This window comes from Eleginops maclovinus, chromosome 6, assembly GCF_036324505.1.
Source record: "Eleginops maclovinus isolate JMC-PN-2008 ecotype Puerto Natales chromosome 6, JC_Emac_rtc_rv5, whole genome shotgun sequence".
Lineage (NCBI taxonomy): Eukaryota > Metazoa > Chordata > Actinopteri > Perciformes > Eleginopidae > Eleginops > Eleginops maclovinus.
In genome coordinates, this window is record NC_086354.1 from 13,897,270 (window position 1) to 13,924,708 (window position 27,439).

The 27,439-nt window shown below is 39.7% G+C and overlaps 1 protein-coding gene across 1 annotated transcript; it reads right to left on the bottom strand.

Annotated features, from left to right (window-relative positions):
* Window positions 1-279: 279 nt before the first annotated feature.
* eif2b3 (eukaryotic translation initiation factor 2B, subunit 3 gamma) lies at window positions 280-27,268 on the bottom strand. The gene is made up of 12 exons (XM_063884991.1): window positions 26,975-27,268; window positions 25,540-25,705; window positions 23,479-23,636; window positions 17,849-18,008; window positions 17,504-17,615; window positions 11,708-11,797; window positions 9,308-9,444; window positions 8,401-8,591; window positions 7,979-8,041; window positions 7,644-7,792; window positions 4,039-4,142; window positions 280-514 (listed from the first exon to the last, which is right to left on the bottom strand). The coding sequence occupies exons 2-12, from the start codon at window positions 25,685-25,687 to the stop codon at window positions 462-464; spliced, it is 1,365 nt and encodes a 454-aa protein (XP_063741061.1). The 5' UTR covers window positions 25,688-25,705; window positions 26,975-27,268; the 3' UTR covers window positions 280-461.
* Between the last annotated feature and the right edge of the window lie 171 nt (window positions 27,269-27,439).

A 27,439-nucleotide genomic window follows, 5' to 3' on the forward strand; every position in this document is an offset into this window, starting at 1 on the left:
CACGTTACGAGTACAAGTCTCCTCCCTCCCAAACAGGGTGAATTGAGTGATTGAGTCCTGCCATTAAAAGACACAGTAACAGTCAAATAACAAGTAGTGTGGCAAAACAATTATAAAGATCTTCCTTTCAGTCTTGCTGTCAAACAGATGACATCTTCCAGTGTGTGAGTTCCAGTGTGTGAGTTTTTCTCAAAGCAATGAGGTCCTATTGAGGGAATTTCCCAAAAAGGATTAAGAAAATAACACAAAACAATAAACAATAAAAACCAACATGCTGAGTCATGGTTTAAATCACTTGTCTTTATTTGGACACAATGTACAAAAGAGCCGATGAGAAGAGTGTAGTATTGTGAAACAGCACCAAGGCTTTTGATTGGTCAGTGAGCTGATGAATTAGTTGTCCAGTGTTTTGCTGCACTCTGATTGGTTATTGAGGTGATGCCACTCTATCTCCGTGGGAGCTAGATCTCCATCAGCTGGTCCGTTCCAACAATCACCTCGTTAGTCCTCTCAGCTGAAGAACACAGAAATGTATACATTTTACAACCTAGATATTATATATAAATGTTCATGCTGATCTGAGGGTTTAGAAATCCGTATGACTCACACTTATGAATCATTATAATATAAATAACACATTTAAGTTGTGGTCAACAATAGTTAAGTGAACAAGCATGTTGTGGAATAAATGATCCTGTCTTTTAGCAACCTGTTTTTGGGACTCTTGATGTCAAATTTTTCCAAGTAAATCCACAAGTATTCAAGAAAGACCTTTTCTTTCAATTTGCTTAAAATATACAGATGACTAACTTTGTGAACTTTAAGGCACTAAAGTGTTTACTCTTTTGAGACACCCTTTAGGTAATTTCATACTTTATCGAAAGGTAATCAATGGTTGCCCTGACCGTCACCCCTGAACCTCACAGAAATAAAAAGATGATGCTTTACACTGAGTCTGCCAGCATTTCTCGCACTCGCCCTCAACCCAAAGCTAGTTCAGCATGAGGAGAGCAGCCGCCGCTCCTCCCTCCATCTCCGAGCATCGTTGCTGGTCCAAAGCAAATGGTGGCAGGGAGAAATGTTCCATCCACACAGACAGGTTTTAGTGTGAAGGAATCTGCAGCTCAGAGCGAGTTTATGCTCTGCTGCGTGGAGGGAAGGACAAATGGAGCATGGGACAGCAGGAGAGGGAAGGGGAAGGAGAAGGAGCGACTGGAGAGAAAGGGAGGAAGGGTTACACATTTTCTGTCTGTCGATCCATCAGCTACCTATACAGTGTTTAAATGTATAAGGATGATATGGGTGGAATGGAATTTATAGTTTAAGTCTCAACTTTCAGGTATTCTGGCTCTTTCACCACCATGTTATTTTTGATTGATTGGTTTTGTCTGGCTCCATCCACAGAACATAGGATATTATTGAGACACCGGATTGAAATAGTCTTTTTTTTGTCTTTACTGGAGGATTTTGTGTGTTTTGTGTTGATGTTGTCTGTTGTGTAACTCTAGCTCCCGCCCAAATGAACACTAAATTAGAAATTGAGCTAACAAAATACATTTGATGGTCAAGAGACATTGTAAAGAAGTGGAGGGACTGTGTAATAATCTCTTCTATACATCTCTAATGTATGCGCACTGTTTTTAACACATGCATGTGTGTATCATCAAATATCATCAAACCACCCAGAGGAGAGGTATGTATCCTTTAAAAATCAACACCTGACAGACCTGTATTTTAGTATAGCGTGCGTGCGTGGCTAACTAGCAGGGTGGTCTTAGTTGCTAACAGCTTCAGCAGTTGAGTGGGTGTGTAATGTCTTTCGCAGCTTATGGTCAGCCATCTAGATTAGTAGCGAGAGACAATCCCATGCTTTCTTACAATACCGTGTAAAGTCAACAGCAGGGCAGGTTTGTGTCATTAGAGAAATATATTACCTAGATTCATCTGACCTTACCTGTGAAAAACCTGCTCTACTGTTGATGGACAAACTGTCAGATGGTGGTTCCAAAACAAACTGATGAGGCCTGATTGGGAGAAGTTCAATTTTTTTTCATCTCGTCAACTAATCATAATTGTATCAAAATAGAAACTGTAATTATCATTTGCTGACAAGAACAATTACATCTATTCTGCAGGCACATGACAGCTGCCATACAGGATCTACGATCCAACATTATCGTAAAGGGTGAAAAGTTTCAAATGTTTTCTTATTTTGACTTCCCTCTTCCTGTGCTCAAGGTGAAATTTATTTTGATATCCTCCATATGTGTTGGTATGCGCCAGAAAGTGATTGCCAAAACCACATTTCTATAATTATGAACAACTCAGCGATTCATGAACCTTTATGGTATATCCTCTCTTCGGGCGTGGAATTAAGGTTGTTCTTCTATTGCTCTTTCTGAGGTGCCTTTTTTCTTTCCTGTATCCAATTTGAGAATAAAAGACTGCTGTATGCTTTACATAGTGCAAAGCCCTCCGGAAAAAAACCTGTGGGTTTTGCTTTTTTAAATAAACTTGACTTGACTCATATATTATATACAGCAGATCCCTTTTAAAATGTATATTTAGGGGACAACAGCTTTTTATAAAATATAATCAAGGAGAGAAAAACAAACAGAGTGTGTGTGTGTGTGTGTGTGTGTGTGTGTGTGTGTGTGTGTGTGTGTGTGTGTGTGTGTGTGCATGAGACAGAGACTTCCTGTCTGTAAGAAACACAGAGGATGGAACATTGCAATTGTGTAACTGAACTTTGGCTGTACAGTGTAAGAAAAACAATTATTCAACCAGGGTTCAATTGTTCAATAACATGAAGTAAGCATCTTGTGGCTGGCCAGCGGGAAAACAATTGCCAAAAAAAGCTAAAACGAGATCCGTTTTGATGGAGTGTTCGCACACTGAGCGCTGCAAAAGGTTTCAAACATTTTTGGAGGTGAGTTTAGCTCAAATTCACACTGTTGCTACTTAGAGCACCCTGTTGTTCACTCAATTAGGCTGCTCAGTCTGGTAGCTGAGTCTTTCTCTATATGTGTGTGTGTGTGTGTGTGTGTGTGTGTGTGTGTGTGTGTGTGTGTGTGTGTGTGTGTGTGTGTGTGTGTGTGTGTGTGTGTGTGCGTGCGGGTGTTAGATGTGGCTGGAGGCTGCGGCTGTTGAATTCCGGGTGGTCCTGTTCTGGCCCTGCTCTCTAACCTCTCCATCAATGTGACACACACACACACACACACGCACGCACGCAAACACACGGACACAGCTAGCTTTGGGGACAAGAGGATTAAGGGAAATAAAAAAAATCTCTGACAAATCTCTCTATCACACAGACTTCAGAATTAAGGAACTCTCCTGGTTGGCCTGAACACTTGGCACTTCCAGACAGATCCCACACACATACATGAACACCTTATCTGATTCAGCCGAGGAGAAGTGCCAGGGGGGGCTTTAACATACAGTTAAATACGGTTTATGTGTTAAGTTGTTGTGCTGAATGGTGTTATAACACGAGGTGTTTCTGTTTCTTTGCTTATTCTGTCCTTTTTTCAGTCTCCACTTAATTTAATTTGGCAATGCAGAACTGTTAACAGCTGTTTGTTTTTTTAGATTTAAATGCCTAAACCTAATACTGGAGCATAACACTCACTTTTTACATTTTACATTGTGCATTTATATTTCTTTTAATATTCCAATCTATATTTTTATTTCTATTTCTTCTTTGAGATGTCTACACTTTAGCAATGTTTATTTCTTCGTTTTTTTTAAATTAATTTGTATGCATGTTTTGTATTATGCTGCTGCGAAACAAACATTTCCCAGTTTGGGATTAATAAAGTAATTCTTATCTTATCTTAAAATGCACTTTCAGCTTCCCTGGAGACACAATAGTTGAGCAAAGCATCATGTACTTACCTTTTCTGCAAGAAGAAATTAAAAGAATAAACGTAACTAAATATTTTGGGGGCATTATTGTGTGTGTGTGTGTGTGTGTGTGTGTGTGTGTGTGTGTGTGTGTGTGTGTTTGTGCATGTCTGTCTATGATAATGGACCCACCCTCTGGTTCGATCCGCTGTCCATTCCCCACCAGACAGTATTTGAGGTCTGCTCCTCGGCCGATGACAGCATTACTGCAGATCACACTGCCCTGGATATTACACCTGGAAAACACAAATTACATTATTATAATTCACCACTTCTAGTATCGGGACTCCCCATGGAGTCAAAAATTATAAAATGGAATAGAAAGTTATCAGCTTATGTGCCTTTGAGCCGTGTGTATGAATGTCTACGTCGGTGTTCCTTTTATTTATTTTTTCTATGAAACGTTGTGTTGACTACCTGCTCTGTTCTGTACAGCACTTTTGTCAACGTGGGTCTCTCATTACTGCTCAGAACACACATCAACATTATGGCCACAACCGGTGAGGGGAGATCACAAGAAGGCATTGTTTCATTCATAGGCGTCACACCTTAAAGGTTAGGAATCGCTGTGCTGCAATAAACCCGTCCTTCATAACGTTTTGATGTTCAGTGTTTGTTTTTATTTGATGGTGTTAAATAAACACATTAATCAAAGTGAGTCATTCACTGCCACTCAACAGTTTTTTAAACCTTGCATTGCTGAATATGAGCCTGTGGCACATTTCTGAAAGTTCACAAACCTTTGAGTAGTTTAAGATGAATGTTTTGCTGGGAGAGGTTTGCTAGTTTCAAAACGGGATTTTCCGACTGCTGTTTGCTCTTTTAGCCCACTGGATATTCAAAGATGTTTACGGTTCAAAAACTGTTTTCTTCTGCGTGCTTATGCACACAAACAAATGGGCCTGTACACAAAGTGATGAACATCCATACTGGGAGCTTCCCAGCACAGCCACAGCCTTCTACTGTTGGCAGGTGCCATACTGGGGGTCACAGGGACAGTAGGAATACACTTCCACCTGCTCTGAATACTCAAACATCTCGAATCTACTGACCTAAATGATAATAGATTAGCATGTATATTATAGAACAAATGCAGCTGATGGTGTGTGCACATGTGTGTGTTCAGACATTGTTGGCCCTGTGCTGCAGTCCCACCTGAGCTGGCAGTGCCAGCCCACGGTGCATACTCGCATTCAGCCAAACCATCACCATAAAATTCTTGGAGGGGAGACACAGACAGTCCTGTGTGTCCTGTGTCAGCTAACCGTGGAGGTTGTGTGTGTCTGTGTGTGTGTGTGTGTACGTTGGTTAGAGAATGTGTGCTTCAGTAGCTCAGGGAGCCCGGTGGAGAACACATGTTGGTCTTGCCCAGGCAGTGACGCACACACACTTGGCCCTCTACACCTCACACACAGACAGGTTTGTATTGGCCCATTCTATTCAGGTGGTTAGGCCTGGAGGGAGAGGCAGAAAAGAGTGTGTGTGTGTGTGTAAGTGACTACCTAGGAGGTGGTGGTGGTAGTTGGTGATGGGAGATTACACGATTCAGAGTTTTGTAACATTAGAGAGAGAGAGAGAGGGAGAGAGAGACCACCAAAGAAGCCTCGGAGCAGAAACACCACTAATTACTAACACCAGGGCTCCTCCTTGCCATGACCCCCCCATCCTCCCTCTCACTCACACACACACAAACACACATACACACACACGTCAACCCCCACCTCCTGTGCGAACCCCCCTGTAAAGTTGACCCTTACTATCCCCCTTCCCAAACACGCAGCGCTTTGTCAACAAGTTCTGGTCAGCTCCAAACAAAGAGAGCAGAAATACGAGGGGTTTCTGCGACATGGCCGGGGTCTGCTAATCCCCTCACACTGGCTCTTTCTTTCCTTCTTTCTCCTTCCTTCTTATGTCCTCAAAAAAAGAAGAAGAAAAGAAAGAATTGCAATTTCTTTCTTGCGTGCTAGCTTGCTTTCCCCTCGCTTCTTTCTTCCCCTCTCCCATCTCTCTCATTCTTTCATGCCTTTGTGCGTGCACCTACATGGACATGATGAGGGTCCCCATGCTGGCTGGCTGGGGTCCCTGAAAGGCTTAAGAAGAAATGCAGAGAGACAGAAAGAGAGAGAAGAGATGGCGTTGAGGCCTTGATGGAGAGAAAAGAGAGGGAGGAGTAAGAAATTGAGATAAAAGAAAAGGAGCCCGTGAGTGAGTGCATTAAAATCCAGACTCGAGGCCAAGATGAGTCTCTTTCCTCCGGGGTTTCTGGCTCAGACACCGAGCAGATCAATCTACATGCTAATTCTACAGTGGCTACTGTGCTTTCTGTGCAAATCCTCTTTAGTAGTAACAAAACAGTCAATTTGGACCGCTTTAAGTACTTGCTACATTCGACAATCGTGATGTGCGATAACGCGGCGGATCATGATGCGTCACGATTCAGACCGGGGCTTTTTGTCCTTCCTATGTGAAATCATTATTTGGCAACATATGTGCCATGACTTGCCCAGGTTTCCTCACCAAATTTGGAGTTGATTTTCTGTTTAAAATACGATGCAATGAGGTAGATAAGTCTTAGTGCTGATTTAAGAAAAGGAAAGCAGCAGGTTTGTAGAACTTTAAGCAGATCATTTCTTAGCTGGTTTTCTGTATAGCAACATTCACAAAGCGCCAGAACATTTTAACTTTAATATGTACACTAAAACAAAGGCAATATTTTCTGAAATCTGCTTTATTTCCAATAAAAAGAAAACCCAAAGGATACTAGAATACCAAGTATGTTTAGTACAAAAGGATGTACAAGAACATTTCCATTTGATTGAATGCTGCAGCCATAATGTAAAAACATCTTGGGTTTGAATAGTTTGATCTAAATATGATGTAGCCAACCTTGAAGCAAATGAAAAAAGGAAAAAGCAGGAAACTAAACTGCATGCAAACGTAATAAAGGACTTCATAGATTGAAATTGAAACATTCTCTGATGTTTGATTGACGATCACGTTGATGAAGTGGATATCTTTATCAGTCCAATGCTGTTTACTTCCTTCCTAATGATCAAATAACCCGGATATTGGATGTTGGAAATCACCTGTCAAACCCCCATGGTGTTCAGCGAATGTCATAACCAGTGGGAACTTTGGTATAGGCGAGTAAATTAGCGGCTAAATAAAATATATTGATGTTCTGTGTTTCAGTTCAACAGCTCCATGTTTGTTTGGAACTGGTCTCTGGCTGGTTGCACACCAATAGATGCATTGTTAACTCAGCGCTCCCTGTTTGACCCCATAGAGCACGGAAAACAAAACCTGTTACACCTCCCGTCAACGGACGCACACATCCACAAGCATCTGCCTAACGAACATCAACGTTTGCACATAGAAGCATCTAGAAGTTCAATGGAAAGCTATGCAGGGAGTAGAGAATGAGGCATACCACTGCTTTTATATGTGAGACCAAACAGTGTTAACAAAGAGGGAAAGGTTTATGGTGTTTAGGAGAGCGAAGGGACACGTTCTTTTTCCTGGAAATACTATCACTTTTCTCATTTTAAATCTTCGTTTACTGAATTCCTGCTTCGTCACACAACCGCAACTGAACACCTAACAAAAGATCAAAAGTGAGGATCACAACTTTAATTCATAAACATGCCTCGAAGGTGAAATTCTTTTGCACTTCAAAGAACATGTTATCAACGAGTGTGTGCAAGTGTGTGTGTGTGTACAGATGCGTGTGTTCTCACCCCTCCTCGATGGTAACCCCGTGCATGATGATAGAGTTGGTGACTTTGACCTTTTCTTTGACAGTGGTGGAGTTTCCGATGGTCGACCTCTTTATGGAAGTCTTGTCTGCTACCTGGCACATTGCTCCGATGATGGTCTCGGATCCCATCTGCGGACACACACAAACAGAAACATTACTCAGACATGATTACATACACAGGGCTTCTGTAAAGAGGATCAAGTGTGACTTAGAAAACGAGATAAATAATGAGCTCTAATACAGGACAATTAGGAAAACTGCTTATTAAATTGGAAATGTGCATCGACTGTGATACTTCTACTGTATTATACTAACCTGACATCTCTCCGAAAGGACAGCGGTGGAGTGGACGGCTGGCTCCTCAAACAGCTTGGGGGCCTTAAAAAATACAAAAGACAGGGAAGCATGGGATTAAAATAAAGAAAGGTGATTAAATAACCTCTATGATCCATCAGTAGTAATTGAGTTACATACACAGCATTCAAATAAGCATACGATTAATTAGAAATGGCAAAAGCGGCATTAGGTGAAATAAGAAAAACTGTGACATCTGCAACAATGAAAGGAATAATGTTCAGTATTTGTGGAAAAATGGCATTCACTGCAACCAGAGAATGTTTGGTTTATTTGTCTATTTGAAAAAATACTCCCTCAACCAAACTCAACTTTCAATATGAACTTAGTATCAACATTATAAACAATATCCTGTTGTAGGGGCAAGCTTATGTCGGACTCACCAATCGGTTTGCCTCTATGTAAGCAGCTAAAGTGTTGACGCGGTAACAGAGTCCCTCGTCTATAATGTGAACGTAGCAGCGGAGCTTTCCTCCGTGGTAAGCATCGCTCATGTCGCCGCGGTGGTCGTTCCAACAGGAGCGCTCCTGGGCCAGCTCCAGGAGAGGCTCGTCTCGGGAGGAGATGAGGAGCTCTGGACAGGAAGAGTGGGTCAGGAGTTTATATGATGACACATACACACTGTTTGTGGGATTTTGCATGCAAGTTTTATGGTATATACATAGCTGTTAGCTAACATGACAACGCTGAAGACCAGTGAACAAGTCCCAGAGCTATTACGTTGTACTTGTGTGGCTGCTAAACTGGTTTTCCCTCTGATGTTGACATATGCACTTCCTTTTTCTTTTTCCAATGTTTTTTATTGAAGAACAGGCACAATCATACAGACATACTTGAGACAATGAACTTCATCCATTTTCATTTTTTTTGGAACAACCCATCACCACCCCCTATCCCAACCCCACCTTGAAAACCTGTAAGAATACAAGTTGGATCAAAGAAACACATTGATTCCACGTTCAAATATAAAAAAAAGACAAAAACAGTGACAAAAAATGATTTTAATATAAATAAATAAATAAAATAGCAAGCAACAGATGAGTAAAAAAAGCTATGAATAAGAAAATATATAAAAATAAATAGAATCAAGAAAGTTATATTTTGTTAGGTTGGGAATGTTTAGAGGTTGTTAAAATAAACTATCACGCATGGCCATTTCTTATAGAAACGTTCTACCTCTTAGGGTATATTTTACATTCTCAAGTTTCAGAAAAAATACTACATCTTTAAGCCACATAGAGGAAGACGGGGGCTTAGGGGTGACGTATGCATTTCTGATGGGTAACTCACCATGGTTTGTAGAGCCGTCATTTGTTTTCAGACTCTGATCCTCTGAGTCATCTTTGTTATGTTGACAGTTTATTGTTTTGGAAAACTGCTTCCGCACTAAATAAGGTACCAGCTCTCCACGGATTGAAGAGATGGACCTACGATCCAAGAAGAGGAAAGATTAAATACGATTTCAATATGATGTCAAGCATCCTACACAACAGAGCTACAACACACAAGCCATACCACAGGCCATGATCCTGGTTTAATGTGCTGTCATTGGATACAGGTATGCTTCCAGTTCATCAATAGGTGAAGAGAGTGCAACGGTAAGTGAAATACTAAATGAGATAGTGAGAAAATGAGTTTGTGAGGAAGCTACTTCCTGTGTCCTTAGGTAGAAAATAGGAAAAGACAGCTGAGATAGTTAACACATTTTCTGTAACCTTGCAATTACGTGGCTCCGCAATTTCCGTGCAGTCACATAATTGCATGATATAGCGAATGCGATCGGTAATCACTTCCTCTTGCTTTGCTGCCATTTGTGCTCAGCATCAGAGGGAAGGGCCAAGGTTGTGCCAGAAACTGAAAATAATCCTACAAACATTCATATGTTCAACTAGCACAGTTCAACTTCACACTACATGTCAAATCCACAGGACACTAATGACTTTAGGAGGGGAATTTAACTGCATCAGACTTGGTAAAAAAAAAAACGTATGGTAATTAAGTCTGAGCATTTATCTGGGGGACAATATAAGTAGGATTATCTTTACAGCAGTGATTGTGAAATCTTAACGACTGTTGGTTTATTGCAAACAGGAAGTCAACTACTGCATACATATCATTACTATAATTGAGTTGATTGTTAGAATGGCTACATTTAAAACGCAGTAATGGAAACAAATAAGAGTGAATGTATAATGCCGTTATTGTTGCTGAACTAAATTCTAGTAAAAAAACAGGAAATTAAAATTAGCACTTCAGCTTATGATGACTTCAAGTCTCTCCCTGCGTAAACCATGAGGTAACTTCCCCGTCTTCATTTATTTTTCCTCCTCTTTGCAATGTGCTGTGCTCAGTGTTCCTCCCCACCATCCCACACCCCTCCTTTCACTTGCCCTCGCTTACTTTCTTTTAAAAAGGGAGATTAGAATTTCCATCTGAATGACAGGAGAAAAACAACAGTTACTCTGTCCATTTCTCTCCTTGAGCAAGAGACGGAGAAAGAGCATGGAAGAGAGAGAGAGGAGCTGTTAAAAGAAAGTCCAAGAAAAGAGCTGAAGAAAGAAATGAGTCATCTAACAAGAGAGATGATATATGGCGGCGGCGGAGGGCGCATTAGTGATGTAATGACGTAAGATTTACATCTACATCTCTTTGGTAAATTACAATATCGAAGTTTACCATGAAGCGTTAACCATGAGCAGAGGAGAGTGTTGAGGGAGTGTATTCGTTGGCTTGGATTTTTGATTTATTTATGTGTCAACCTAAATGAGACATCTTAAACCAGCCTTTTAAAATGTTTCATAGACACCACAAGGCAATGCCAGATTTCTACAAATCAACCTTTAGCCAAGTATTCACTTTTTAAAATGGGACCATTTCCCAAAAAATGTCCAGGATACACATGTTGGCAAAGTCTCATCACCACCCTGTTTTAAGGAGCTTGGTGCCATGCTGTTTCTTAGCTCACAGCCTTGTCTGTTATGAATCTTTATCTACACCCGTCATTATCAAGAATGCTTTACATCAGGCTTTTAATGCTGCCTCAGATCTCCTCCTCAAGTGTGCCGAAAAACCTTTTATTATTAACGCTAAGGAAAAGATAAGTAAGAAATCCTCAGGCAGAACATGTGACTGCTTAATGTGGGTGTGGCACAAGGTTTCACGATACATCTTTGTATAAATACACAGTGCAGTATTTTAGCAATATCAATGTATGTCTTATTAGTGGCCATGGAGAGAAGTTGCTCCATTAATGTTCCTTAAACACTCATGCTCCCTTCAAACACTGCATCATCATTTTTACTTTGGAGAATAATGGCTGTTTTAAGCATTGTTATTATCATATAGATCCTGTGATTCTTCTAACCAGTGTAACCATGCCTGTATTGCCCAGGCGGCTGCAGAGGGCTTTCTGTGACACTGCTTCACTTCAGAGGCTAAAGGCCTAACAGCCTGTCTCTGTGGCACATAGTAAAACAAATTAACACCTCGCTAGAATACCCTGCTAACAGGTCCTTTCAAAGCCTTACGCACCATGTTACCACGTTTAACACTCGCTACAGATTACGCAGCGAATGTGAATCTCAGTTGGACCGTGAGGGTTCATGTACACACATTGAGTAGACATTAACGCAGAAAAAGAGAACACTTGGATAGGCAATTGTGTAATTGTAAGGTTGTTTAATCACTCACTTGTTGTCAGCGAGAAAGTCCACCACGGCTTTTTTCAGGCAGTAGAGGTGAGCGTCCACGAGGCCAGTTTTGATGTGCATCCTGGGATGTCTGCAGGTAAGAGGAACAAAAACACAAGTTTAGAAAGACAGGAAAATTAAATCAAATGTCACTTTTGATAAATTCATCAGGTTACATTGCTTGGCAAAAGATCCCAGCATCAAAAAAGTTATTTTAAACACTAAGCTAGAGAAATCCAACAGTATTTTCCTCAGATTATTATTAGAGTTCCAATGCACTGCAAACTTATATAGTACCAACTTCATGGCAAACAGTCAAACAGCCTGTTACTACTTTGAGGACAATTTCCTTTATTTCTTTTCATCACCTGCTGTTTTTATGTTTTGCTTCTCATTTACTGAAAGCTTTTATTTACCTCTGCTTTGCACATAAGACAGGAACATTTGATGAAAAGCAGACACAGCCATGGGCTCACATAAAAGTCAGAGAATAGTGACATCTGTCTATTGTCCTCTGTCAGCTACCGTAGATGTGGCTGCTGCCATGAGACAGGTTTATGTTGGGGGGCCACATGCGCACAGACACAGTCACCTACCATGCATTCAGTCATTCACACACATACACACACACACACACACACACACACACACACACACACACACACACACACACACACACACACACAGTTTGAACATGTGACATTTACGAAGCGAGAGCCAAAGAAAACCATTTCATGGTCGAGGTTTCAATAAACAAATCCACACTCACCCCTTCATCCTCTCTGACCTATCCTCCTTTTCCTCTTCCCTTTCAATTATTACATAATAAAAACTGCAGGGAGCATTGTGCCTAAAAGGATCATAACAGTGCTTCTACGTGTTTTAGTCCATTTACCACATATCATACACCTTCCATTACTGCCAAACATTTTTACAGCATGCTGCGGTGATTTAGACTCTCTGAGTTGTTAAAGCTGATTAATATGAACAGTCTGTGTCTCATTACCACACAAATACATAGTGACTTTGACAAGATAAAGGCAGTGGTCTTCATATCCGAGCACACTCATTCATAATTTCATACTGACATCCCTAGACATCTACATCTGAAATGCATTCAATGTGACGGTAAAGACAATCTTTGGGTTAGCCAAACGGTCTACATTGTTCTACGAAATCTTGTATGGGTGTTTGACAAGGTTAGTTTCTGGTACATGTTCAGATCATTTGAAGCTTTGAATAGAAGCATCTGCATTTATGTTTTCCCTCTAAAATAAAAAGTTTTACATTCATTTGTGACCTGTTTGTGACCTATACTTAATGTTAAGTTCCAGAAACCTCTCTAATGTTCCTGTGTTTCTTTCCTGTCACCAGCACTGGTGTAACAAAGTTACTTGATGTAGAATTGTCTACCATTATACAAACAGCTGATATTGAAGAAAAAACATGTTATACTGTACGTAAACTTCAATATATCTGCAGGGATTCAAGATAGGATATCAAAAATGGCATGATATTTTATAAAAAGTGAATGATGCCTAACATTTTTTATTTCCGCTCCTCTAGCTGTACTCTGCTCATTTCCTTCCTCTATCTTTCATCAAAAGCGATTTTTCTACAATTCTTCTTTCTACTCTGTGGCCTCTCTTTCCCGAGCCTGCCGTATAACCAGAGTGACTCAGAGGATTGCCTGGTCACACATATTTTACAGCCAGATGCTGAAAGCAATAAATCAAACGGTGTGTGTCCGTCTGTGTTAAGCTATTTTATTAAAAAGCATAAAAACACATGTGCCTGCACGCACAGACACGCTCTGTGGGTGTTTGTCAAATGTATTTATTCATACAACATTTTCCAGGTGTGTGCCTGCGTCTGTGTATCGTGGGCTTAAAGTGGAATTTATGGGAACACCCAGCATGTGACATGTGACTGTTAGGCACCTGCGGGTGGGCAGGAGAGAGAACCGGGGAGAGAAAGAGCGAGCAAGAGTAGGAACAGGTGCCCTTATGAGTGCAGGGGTGAACTGTTGAAGACAGGTATAAGGGAAGTAAAAGACTCTTTCATTTGGATGTCAGCAGAAGCCCTGGTTATTTCAAGCTAGGCAGGCGCAGAGAAATGGCAACCAAAACTATTAATGGGACATTTTGATGCAGAAAAAAATGCAAACCAACATTTAAAAAAAAATGTCTTATTCTAAACTATGCCACACCCTGTTTTTATGGTGTCAAAGGACTTCTTTTAAGTGGAGTGAAAATTGCTAGGTGACATGCACGAGGACAATGATGGAATCTCAAAGTATAGGTGCTGAACCCTTTGAGAAAAGGGTTAGGGCAAGGTGGGAGGTCCCCCAGAGGTTGTGGTGATTAGACATGATCTAACTCAGTCAAATTACTCATTAAATACCTTTAATGAGTAAGTATAAGTATAACAGATTCTGAAAAAAAAAAAAACGGACCACATTTTTCTCCAAAATAGCATTACATCCACATTGCAGCCATCCCCAGACTTAGCATGGAACACACTGTCTGAGGTCAGGAACACACCAACACTGGCCCTACTTGCACTGACATAAACTATTTTATTCACTGTAATACTAGGAAACCCTACGCCCTTTTATTTTACAGAAATATTAATCAAGAACATACGAGTCAACTAGTAAAACCAAAAACCAAAACATTTTTTCATTGAATAAAATGATTAAGCTTATTAAAAAGAAAGGGATCACAACTTAAAATTCAATGTATCACTTCTAGCATGGGTGATGGATGTTTCTTATAAAAATCCATACCCTTCTTATCAACAATCCTAAACTACCTGAACCAACGTGATGAAATAGGATTTTTATATCAGGAATCTATTCACTATTGGAACATGTCCTTGTGTTTCCAAACACTGAACACTGGCCACATGCAACTTTATTAGTGTATACTTGCAGAATCCAACAACAGCAAACATCTTGCATTTCCCAAACAAGGGTAAACATCGTTCCTTTCCAGCAGCCTCATGTGATTTCTGGTTGCTGTGAGTGCTATAGAGCTCTGTGTCGATGTGAGCAGGAATTTAGTGCCTCTGCAGGCAAGATGATTCAACCGTTGGATTAATGACGGACTACTAAAGTACCACCACAGTCCTCAGTGGGAGAGAGGAGTCTCATCTCTCTCGCTCTCTAACACAGACACAGCATAATGTGTTATTTAGTTACAACTAAAAGCCCACAGCGGATGATGACTCAGACGCAGCAGATTGACTGTTAATACCCTCATTAGTCCGGTTTCCACTACAGAGCCAATCGGGCTCAAGAGCTTAGGACTTATTCAAGGCCTGCAACTATTGCTTCCAAAATACAATGTGTGGGATTTCCTAATATCATGCTAGTCTGAGAGAAGATTCTTTAATTGAGCTGACTCACATATTTGAATCTGCTTGTGTATTATGGTTAGTCTTGACTGACCAGCACAAGTATTTAACATTCAGAAAATGTGTTTCTTTCCTAAAATCAGATCTTAAATTGCATTAATGTCAAACAAATATTCAGCATGTATATGCAATTGACGATGATACAACATTTAAAAATCTACAATTTCTCATATTTGAATAGCTCTAACCAGCATGTGCATCCTTTTTTGTTTGACAATTGGTTGTTATAATCAACGTTTTAATTGGGTAATCCTTTATGTTAGCATTCTGAAATATCCCAAAAGTTTATGACAGGCCTACGAAAAACGGAAAATTAAAACCAGACTGACACGTGTGCCAGCATTTAGATCAACGTCTGCCTAAAGCCAAATGATTTAGAGGTTCTGACATTTTCCCAAAACTATAACCAACCAGCAAGTAAACAAATATTATTGAAAAGCAGATGCACACACTCTATATTATAATATCAAATAATAGTCACCATCTTATGCCTTGGCTATATGGGCATTATATATGTATATTGGTGGTACTTGTAACATTTAGTGCAAGGTGCAGTACATCCTTTATTCTATAAAACACTGATGTAATTTGTTTCTAAAATAAATTGTCCTTTTGTTGAACTGCAACGGAAGTTATTACATTTTTGGAAGGCATTACATGTGGATTTGTGTTGATTAGGTGGGTTTTATCCACTTCGTCTTGTGCCATCATTGCTAACAGATGCAAGTCAACTCCTGGTCCAATATCTTAAAAAGGTCAAGGAAGTTAAGATATGCGACTCAAATATGTGAGGCAAGCATTTCTAGCTGCACTGCTTGGATGTTTAAATAATGATGGGAAAAGAATGGATATGGTTTATAATTGCTAACTAATTACACTAGACGAACAATGACTTTAATTGAATATTGCTCATGATGCTTTTCATTCTGATTTTGTCTATCAACATGCAGTCAACTATTCCTCCAGGCCGGCGTCCACGAGCCCGACAGGTGAATCTGTAATATACGAGGGGAAGCTCTGCTGGAGACCTTTCACCCGGGAAAGAGATTTCCAGGTCAGTCTATATCTCACATGTGCAGAATATTTTTCAGCTAACAAATCTCAACCATATGGATACAGTAAAGAAAGACGAGAAAAAAATACACAGGAATGATGGAATGAACAAGGAGGAAAAAAAAAAGATGGACTGTTCGAAGGGTGCTCAGTAGAAGGGAAAAATGGCTAAGGGAAATAAGCTAGGACGAAATAAAAATAAGAAACAATATTTTGAAGGGTTTGTGCTATGGACGCTTCGTAAGTACAAAATAAAAAAGTGCTGAGGAGAATGGAAAATAGTATTATTTAAAATGTAAAGCAAAAAATATTGTTTGGAGATTTAATTTCAGGATGATACAATGGACGGAAGCTCAAAACAGTTTCTGACAAAATAAAATGAAACGCTCTTATTTACACTTTTAGCGAAATATCAAATGAAACTGGTGAGCACATGGAAAATACAAATTATAAAAGAGACACCTGCAGTGCACGCCATGTGCCTTGACGAGGTGACCTTTGACTGGATGATACTGATGTGCAAAACAGTCAAATCCTGTAAAATCTACCCAGCGGTGGGTTGTAAAAATCCAGGAATTTATTCGGGTATTACCTTGGGCGGTAATCAAGTATGTGAAGAGAGATTTTATTTTTTAAAATCTGTTTCATATGGTAGAGTGACATGTGTTTGTATAAGTGATCAGAGGATATATAAACGTCATATGTCCTTCAATGTAAGCAATAAATGTTTAGTTGCGGGCTCGTGTTTCCATAACACCGAAGACAATGTGTCAGTGTTTTCTCTCCATCAATGTCTACCTCAAGGTCGCGTTACGTCTTTCTGTTAATATAAGCATTTGTGTGTTTATATATATATATATATATATATATATTTATATCTATATCTGTGTGTGTGTGTGTGTGTGTGTGTGTGTGTGTGTGTGTCTGAAGATTTCTCTGTGCAGGGAAGCATGCAAGCAGCTGCTCGGGCCCCACTCTTATTGGCCAGAATTTACAGTGGCTTTGGCTCCATGAAGTATTTACGAGCTTCTAAAACACCCGCTCTCACACATACATGCACTTTAGGACTCAGAAACAAAAAACCTACCTACAAAACAGAAACAAAAATACTTATTTCTTTTCAATTTCTATATATCAATGTTATTAGCACAACCGAAAAATAAGTTTACCTACAATGTACTGGGGTTGAGAAACATGCCTTAGAGATGGATATCTAAAAGCCTGTAGACATTAATCCATTTATCTGCATGGATATAAACTAAAATAAATAAATATTATGATTTAATTTGGATAAACCCACTCTCTAAACTTTTTTTAAATGACTTACTTCCTCATGATAGACTTCCTGATGGAGAGTCCGTCCTCCAGATCTGCCTCATTGGCCATGAACAGCAGCCTCTTCCCTGAATCATCCACTCCCACAAAGTCTCTCTGTTCAGCTGGGAAATGAATACAATATTTAATGTCAACTAAAAAATGGTATATGTAAATAAGTAGTCTAACAGTTATGACACATTTAAACATTTTAAACAACATTTGTGTTACTTTTTAAGAAGACCGTTTCCTTTATTTATTTTTCTGAACTAAGCATTACTCACTGAAATAAAATATATAAACATATCAGAAACATGTCACATATGTCTTGTTTACAGTAATTAGGTTTTCCTGTTACCTGTCTTTTTCTTGCCCTTCTGGCCTGGGACGGTCTCTGTGAACTCATGGGCTTTGCTCATCAGCATGGCCAGTGTTGCATTGTGGGCTCTGAAAAGATCAACTACCTCGTGAAGCGCCACGTCCGTTATCAGGTCACAGCTCACCACCAGGACGTCCGTCTGAAGAAGGAAGTGGAAAAACACATAGAAAGTCTAGTTAGACTGACATTCAGCCCACTTATTTCCCTCTATGAGACGTCAGAATCAATATTTTATACTGGATATTTCAAGGAGTTTCCAATGTAATCCCTGCTTGCACGCATGCACCATAGAGTGAACGCACACACAAGCCCCTAAAACACCAAAATGTATGAAATGCAGTTTGAAGAGCTAGTCCTGTTTACAAAGTGAGGTTTTTTCACTCACAACAGTCATCTTGGCATGCACCTAGACTACACAGAAATATATGTGGCGACAATGCTCCACATAAAAACCTCAGGACACGAGAGGTTGTCTGTGTTGTTTTTAATATTCACAACAGAAACTGGCTCAGAGCAGCATTTTGAGACAAAAGACATAAAAGAGAGACGGACAGAGAGAGGGGGGGATGAAAAATATCTGTTCTTGGTCAACAGTGAACTCTTCCAACCTTAGCATTGCCTGTGTACAAGCCAAAGACACGCACGCACACACAGTCTCTCTCCCTCTCCCTCTCTCTCTCTCTCTCTCTCGTGCGTTAAAATGACTTATACGCTGATGACAGCGAGTAATAAATCCTGCTTTGTTTCAATAGTTTTGTTTAAAAATCTATCCTCAGCTGATCCATTCTTTTAAGGTGCTTTATAAAAGGTTTGAATATGAGTTGCATTATCATCCTTTAGCTGCATAAATATCGCTATATACCGAGTGACATCACAGAAATGATTGCAAACAAACCCTCATCATTTGTCAGAGAAGAGAATATTTCTTAGCCTTTTACCCCCCAGAGACATCATGAACTCAAAGTCAAAACTATTCACAGCATCCCAGCTATGCAATAATATGTAAACCAATCTAGGTTTTAAAAAGTATCTCAGTGTACAGCTTGGGAATTCCATAGACATATCCCTTTCTTTACCACCAACGACACAGACCACAAAACAGACATCAATCCTATTAACTGGCCTCCATGGACAATACATGTGTGTATGTGTGTTTCTGCATGAGGGTGCGCCCACATTTGTGTGTCTGTGCGCAACATCCATCTGTCTGTCCCGTGATGAAGGCTGTCAGCATAAGAACTAATCCCTCCATTAGCACCACAGTAGTGACAGAGACATCTTTACTCTGTCTTTGACAGCGGAGACAAGGAAAAGAAAGAGTGAGAGAATCACGAAAAAAATCACAGGAGCGAAAAGTCAACAACCACTTTCAGAAACAAAGAAAAAAAAGGATAATTGGAGGTATAAAAAAAACAAAGATAGAAGTGATGAAGGAAAGACTCAAGAGAAAAAGGGATGATGGGAGGCAACGCAATCAACAAAGTACTGGCAAACACTGAATGCACCTCATTAACCGAAACAACAAACAAACAAAACAAATACTCAGTTTTCTAGATTCATAATCTAGATTCTTAAAAGTTCTGATAATTACATAAAAAAGAATCAGGAGCAGTTTGTACACTTGTAAAGCAGGATTAAGGGTTGGGGATACTACGATGTATTAAAACACTGATTTGTAAGTAATGAGCACTGTGAAGGTTGAAGAGCTGTGTAGAGTTTTGTGAGTCTGTGTGGATAGGGCTGGTATCAGTGGGGTCAGGGGTCATGTAGTTGACCTCCAGGTAACTCCCAGCATAACCTGGTCTGGACCCGGCGACAGGAAGCTGCCACGGCAGAGCTGGAGGTGTCTGCCGGGGATCTGCTGACACTGAGGCAGAGACCTTTCAACTCTCTCCTCCCTCTATCACACACAGGCAGGCTCGCACACATGTTCAGAAACAGAGCACACAAGTATGCGCGCACACACACACACACACACACACACACACACACACACACACACACACACACACACACACACACACACACACACACACACACACACACACACACACACACACACACACACACACACACACACACACACACACACACACACACACACACACACACACACACACACACACACACACACACACACACGACAGCAGAGTGGAGTCAGCTGGAGAGACACTTTGGCCTTTCAGCAGCCAGAGTCTCTGGACAGGTCAGGACCACACACACTGATGCACGCAACCACACACAGAGAGACACACACATTTCCCACTGGTCCAGAACTACTGCTTACACACCCACTATAATACTTATAAATTCTGGATGTGTGGTGTTTGTATCATCTTTTGTTGTTTTACCTGTTTTACAACGGTAACATATCCCCTTGTATAAAACCTGTTTCATATACAGCTCCGGAAAAAATTAAGAGACCTCTCCACATTTTGCTCAAATCTTTATCTCTACATGTATGGCAGCCATTCCAGTGTGTGTTGAATTCCAACACAGAGAAAAATTGTCAGCGGTTTATAGAATACAATACATTTAAAAAATCATTCAACTCAAAGACATACCTATAAATAATAAAATAAGAGAAAATGATAATGTTGAAGTGGTCTCTTCATTTTTTCCGCGGCTGTATATCAACTCACATCAACCACAGAGAAATAAACAAATAAACTGGCCATGTATATTAAGAGATTTTTAGATGGTTTTACATGTTCCAGTAAGGCGCCCATACAACTCATATTTTATTATTTTTAAGACCGTAGTGCATTCTCACAACCATCTGATCCTTTGTGTAATGCAGATCACTTTTACAACAGTGTCCAAACTGTCTCCTGTCACAACACGAGTAGGAAATTTAAAATATTGTGCGTCACAGGAAGGAGAAAAGGATGGATGGGCTTGGAGAGCAAGATGGTTAAAAGGAAAGAAATCAAAAGAAAACATGTCTCATCAGAGTCTGTTTGCTGAGTCCCTCTCATATGAAAAGCTCCATCTCTCAGTCCTCTCTCTCTCTTCACCTTTTGTCTGGAGTCTTACGGGCTGACTAACACATGTAGACCGAAGGTGTACCTTTGAATCTGCAGCACTATTCAACATGCGGTAATTCTAGCCTGCATGCACTCATTCCGCCAGGTGATTAAGCCTGAATAATAAAACAAATGTCAGAGTGGCTTTAAGCATACAAAGCAAAACGTGTGTGTGAAGTACTCTTTTCACTAGTGAGGCTTATTGTGAAAGACCTGAGATATAAATCAGGCACATCCCCGCACTTTTGTGAAACGTATCTGTTTGAAGAGTGAACAAAATAAAATATGCTGCTTGTAATCTCTCTTTTCAATAATCAAGAGGGATGACCTGCTCTGCTCACCCACAGAGTACGCAGGTTCCTGTAAGCATTTTGTTTGATAGGTTACACCAAATCCCCTCATGGGAGGTGGTTTGTGTAAAGAGATGAGTGAGTGTGTGTGTCTATACTGTACTCATGCTTCAGTTTGACAGTTTGAGTGATCTCTGTGCTGGGATTTGGCAGACCATGGTTATAGTTCCTCACTCAGCACCCTCCAGTGTGTGAGTGTGTGTAACTCAATGCCTCTAATCTAGCTGGCTGCTCAAAGGATTAGGGACTCGACTATTCTCAATGGGAGCATGCTAGAGCTAGTCCTGTTTGAGTGTTTGTGTGTGTGTGTGTGTGTGTGTGTGTGTGTGTGTGTGTGTGTGTGTGTGTGTGTGTGTGTGTCTGTGTGTGTGTGTGTGTGTGTGTGTGTGTGTGGTTATACTATGCATCCATCAAAATACTCTTGAGCAGAGTAGCAAAGAGAATAATGAATCTGTACAGGCACATTCAAATGCCAGGTTAAAAAACATTAAACTCACTTGTCAAAACAAAATTTGGATTTAAGTTTCTGATATATCTGCATTCAAAAGCAAAGCCCACAGAATTTTCTGTGAAGAATGTAATGAGATGCCGTGTCAGGAAACTCGTGTTTTCAAATGAACGTTTGATGTGGTACGCTGGAAATAGACCAGCTATCTGGAAGCACATTTCAGAGATTATTCAACTGAGATGTTGGGTGTGGGAATCCATTAGAATTTTAGGATTTGTTTTTGAAATGTTTAGTTTTGACAAAAAATCATCTTTACCTGGTTTTATCTGAGGACTGTACATTTAATGAACCTTTAGAAAACTGCCTTAAAACATCTCCCCAGGAGATTATTAAATAGAATCGACTTTCTTGACTAGACTTGTCTTTCTTCTTTACTAAATATGGGATATTAAATGCACACCATTTTAAAAAATATCTGAACATACATAGCGGGTATAATTGTGATTCTCAAGGTCATTTTTGGGCCTAGTAATTTTACTATTAATTAGAGAGCTATAAAAAGTCAATATAACTCAGCCAACTCTAGGCAATCATTAATAGCTAAACAATAAACAAGAGCAACCCCTTCAGAAATACATCACCTGTTTTAAACTACAATAAAACCTTGTACAAACATGTCTCCGTGCTCTCAGGAGGAGGTCGGTCAGAAACATGCCATACACTGAGGGACGATATGAAGGAACAAACCCCGGCACAAATGCTGCACAGATGTGCATGACTACAGGATGAGAATAAATGGTGCACTGGTAAACTGGCAGCACGGGGAGTTTTAAGTCTTAACCATGACCTCATCTGTTTAGAGAGAATCGGATGAAGGGAGGGATCAGCAGGCATGATACAGAGGGGGGTCTGGAAATTGGGGTTGGGGGTCATGGATGCCATGTCGGCATGTGTAAATGCGTGTGCCGGTGCATGTTTGTGTGTATTTTAAAAAGGTGAAATGAGGCACTGCAGCAGCCTTGACCATTCGGGGGAGGGAAAGGCACGGATCAGTGGTCACCCAACAGAACACACAACGCCCACCTGAACCTCCCCCTCACTCTTTGTCATTTTTCTTCTCCTCTAAAATCTCTCCCAATGTTTTTCTAGGGGGTCGACATTACAAAAGAAGAAAGTCCCTATCATTTTGAAACACTGGTTTGCAGATCAGTATCTATTGGTGAATCGGAGAGTAAAATGTATTGTCGGGCTCTTCCCTTCCACCTCATAATGAAGCAAAACTCAGTTGTTGTTCATAATAGAACTTTACAATGATATCTTGTTCAAATTGAAGACATACACATTTACAATAATTAATTAACAATGCTGGAACACTTGAATCTTTTTAAGAACTGCCACAATTTGTACTAATGTTTTCCGTTATCGAGGTAAAACCCGATTAAAACTGACCTGGATGAAAATGGATACAATTAATTCTACAAAAATAAACTTTTTTCTTTACAACGACTTATTTAAACTCAATGTTATAAAAATAAATAACAGATTTTATTCACATCATCAAGCCATGAGAAATTGAAATAAAATGTATTTGGTTCAACACTTAATAATTGTATGTTTAATACAAACACAAGAGATTCAAAATGCCCACTGCCATCCTGAGACTTCACATGGTGAAATAACCTGTTTAAAACTATTCTGTTGCAGAGAATTCGACTGGCATGACGTTTGCTACAAGGCAGTAGATGGTCAAGCCCCCTCGTGTGTTTATACAAAAGATACACACACCTTGATCTTCTGCTGGATGTGTCTGAGAGCGTCTGCCGTGCCCATGTCTCCATCTTCCTGGATGCAAACCACATCCAGTTTCATCTTCACGTCAGGCTTCATTTTAGGGTCTGTGCTCATCATCTTCTGAACCTCTTTGGTGGTGATGACGATCACCTCTGAAAAACAGTTCAGAAAAATAAGTATTAAAAAAGATATACAGAAGATAGCTTCAATATGTGAAATGAATCAAAGCTGCAATGGTATTTATATTTCACGGTGGGGTGATACCTTTCTTTGTTTTTTACATAAAATGTATGTTAAAAAGAAAACGTCTCACTCAATAGCAAACCTTCAAAATAAAATAAAACACATCACATAGCTCACTAATTATGTACACTACATTTAGTTCCAAACACAAATACTTTTTTTTATGATGTTTTGAGTAAAATGATCTTGACCTGCATGTTTAGAGAACTACATTTATTTGTAGAATAACAGTATTTCCCTCGGATCCTTTCATGGAGGAGAGAATTCATCCGGACCAACGTATATTCTTGCAAATAATCTACATTGATCGGTAAACATACTTTAAAAAATCCACAAAAGATGTGTATTTACATCCTGAACTTTAAAATCAAGCTAAGACCCCTGTCCCACTTCTTTTTTTTTAAAACAAAGTTGGTAATAACATTAGCAGACCACTTTATGAATCCAGAACATTGCCGAGTCCGTTTGGTTTTATTGGCTTTGTCTACATAAAATGTTTTCTACCGGGCATTTGTTCACTCTAGCTGTGTCAGCCTAGTAAAAACCAAATTGCAGGGCTTTGGCTAGCTGGCTGCACACAGTAAACTGTTGGCCACACAGGATGATTATGAATAGAAAGATAGTTTTACTTAGGCTAGTGAGGACCTGCAGGCTTTTATAACAAACAGCCCTGTTTACTGGCAAGAACAGCATACTGCAACAAATCCCTTTATAAGCCCAGAGTTTCTGGACCTACTGCATGCTGCAGCACAAGAGGCAAAATCTGGACTGTAAATCTAGGCAGGAAATGCACACCTGACAATGGCTGATGATGTGATGACAAGCTGGTGAAAGTATGAAAGTAAAAGCAGCACAGTTATAAACTTGTTTAATGCAGTGAAAGGAGCAATGCTGCCGGAGGAAATTGGAAAAAGTACTTTCCTTTTTCTCTAAGAACCAAACAGCACAGCCTTTACTGACCATGAATACAATAAAAAATACATTTTTACTTGGGGTTTCAAACCAGTATTTGTACTTATACAATACTTATGTTTGCAATGAAAAACAGTTATATTCCTTATGTTCGAATATGAAATGATCTATTCTCTTAAAAGTACCACTTTCCACATCAATGTAAACACTTTGAGAAGCCCCCATAACTGACACTAGAAGTAGTGGCTTTATTTCTGTTTATTCCAATTTAATTTGGAAAGTAACCATGCATACTGGTTCTCTTCTGTATGACCCCTGTCACAGGATGAAGAGCTAGGAGCTAACAAGGCCGAGACCTTCAGATCAAATTAATGTGAAGCTCTCACAAGGACATTTTACAGTATCAGACCAGGCTGCGTATTTAGTTGAAAGAAAATAACATTCCAGCCATCTTTTATCCTGTTAATCAAGCTCAGGGTAAGATAAAGATCTCACACACATACCATAATGATGACAAAATGAAAGACGGAGAAAGAAAGATCTAAATTATTCCTTAATTTGCTTTTGTTTTCACTTCGAAGTCCTGCAGTGTGAACTCACACATGTGTATTTAATTACTCTGGCTGCTCAGGTGGGAGGAGAGCCGGTCAGTAACAATGTCCCTTCCTTAAGGGTGCCAACTAATAGGAGTGAGGCTGATATCAATCCAAACACAGGCTGTACACACCAACACAGAACCTAATAGACATCATAATTCTTAATGTGGCATTGTAGGGACATTTTTGTTCAAGCATCCGTAGCTATGGTAATCCTTTCAAAAATACTACTATCGTCGTGTTCAGCAGCAGGGGTAATTAAGAAAGGTGTAGCAGTAATGGTAGAAGAACTTTGAGCTCTCACCTTCAAAGCCCACCCTCTCCAGCAGGTTCAGCGGGTACCACATGAGGGGCTTGTTGCCCACAGGGAGCATTGGTTTGGGGGTGTTGTATGTCAGATCAGTCATACGAGACCCCCCACCAGCCGCCATCAAAACCGCCTGGAGCTCCATGATGTCTGCTGAAAACGGCTAACAGAGGGAAACACAGATGGATTCAAGTTCTTCTGATTTGCTTTAAACAGTTTGATCATTCAGAAGTTACATTGCACAATACAACTATGCACACGCATGTGCTGGGAAATGTTACATTAGAAACAAAATACATTTATACATATGAAGGCGTTCAACAATTTGTAATGCCAAGCAAACATTTCCAATCGTGGCCTAAATGATTTCTTTAAAGATGATTTAAATAAAGAAAACAAACTCTTCTGCACTAGAAAACGAATAACGCCATTGTGGCATGTTATATACAGGAGTAGATGGATAAGGATTGCTGAGTGAGGAGTGATGCAAATAGATGTTTTCACATTTTGCTTTATACAGTTAGATCCCAAGTCTTTGGTTCTTATATCAGATCTTTGTTAACTTTGTTCATACAAATATTTATATAAAATAGAAAGTGGGCTAAGAACATATTAAATGAAGGTGTGTCCTACTTGTCAAATGAAACAATGCTGCATTGATTTGGAGTTATTTGGTCACATGATATGAAAACCAGTAAAAAAACCGTTTGAATAAAAATAGTAAATTGAATACCAATATTCATATAACATAGAAGAAGCTCTTCAATCCAATATAAAAGTGTGTGTCTTTCAGAGTTCTTCAGTGTAGTAATAATATTAGGTATGGGTCAAAGGGTTGCGTGATATCCAAACTAATGTAAAGAAATGTAACTGTTCAACCAAAAATGCTGAATTATCAGTAAAATAATTATATATTAGCAGGTGGACTAAAGTTCCTGCTTGGATAGGATATTTAAACAATGCTGCATTGAGTTAGACGTTTTACTTTAAAACTTTTCAATAAAAACAGCTGCATTTTAATAACAATATTGGTATACAATGTAAATATTCAAAATTAAGAAGTGTGTATTACATATAGGCTATAGCGTAGTAACACCATTCTGCATTGACTTGAAGTCATGTGCACACATCACATGGAAGCTATTGGAAACATACAATAGTTAAGTAATACGTTAACACGGAGGTATAGAAAATAACAGTGATTTATTGTAATGTATTGATGGTTCCTCAATTAAAGCCTGTGGTTGAGAGAGGGCTCGGATGTGAGCTAACGGTCCTCTGACTTCTCCATTCTGACTGACATGTATCTGTTACATAGGGTTGATATGTTCAAACCACACTTCTAACTGAATCTTTACCACGTGACATTAACAAACAGGGGAAATTGTCATGCTGCCTCGATTAATAAATTAACAATAAGTTATCTATGTACCTGTCAGTGATTCCTGTAGATCCACAGCGGCAGACGCATGTAAAGTTAGCTGCTGTCACTGTTATTAGCACTTAGCTAACGACTAGCACCGAGCAGCAAACGATACTGCTGCTATAAAGACAGCTACCGAGCAGCTGGACACGTCTTCTGAATAGCAAACACCAACACAGATAAGCGTTGGAAGCAGAAGTAAAATTTCTCGTTAAATTATTTCACAGTTTACGTAAAAAGAGCCAACAGCTAGCTTCGTATGATGACACCTGGGTAGTTTCAGTGAAATGGGTCCGTGTAGGAAACGACTTCTTCTGTAAAGTGGTTCCTACTGAGAGGAGAGGAGCAGATGGTGCAGCGCAGGACAGGTTTGTATTTACAATTATCATTTGCTCTCAGTTTGTACTTTTAATTTCAAAATATTGAAACTACAACAAATAGTGGAAAGAATATTACAGTTGCAGTACCAACTTA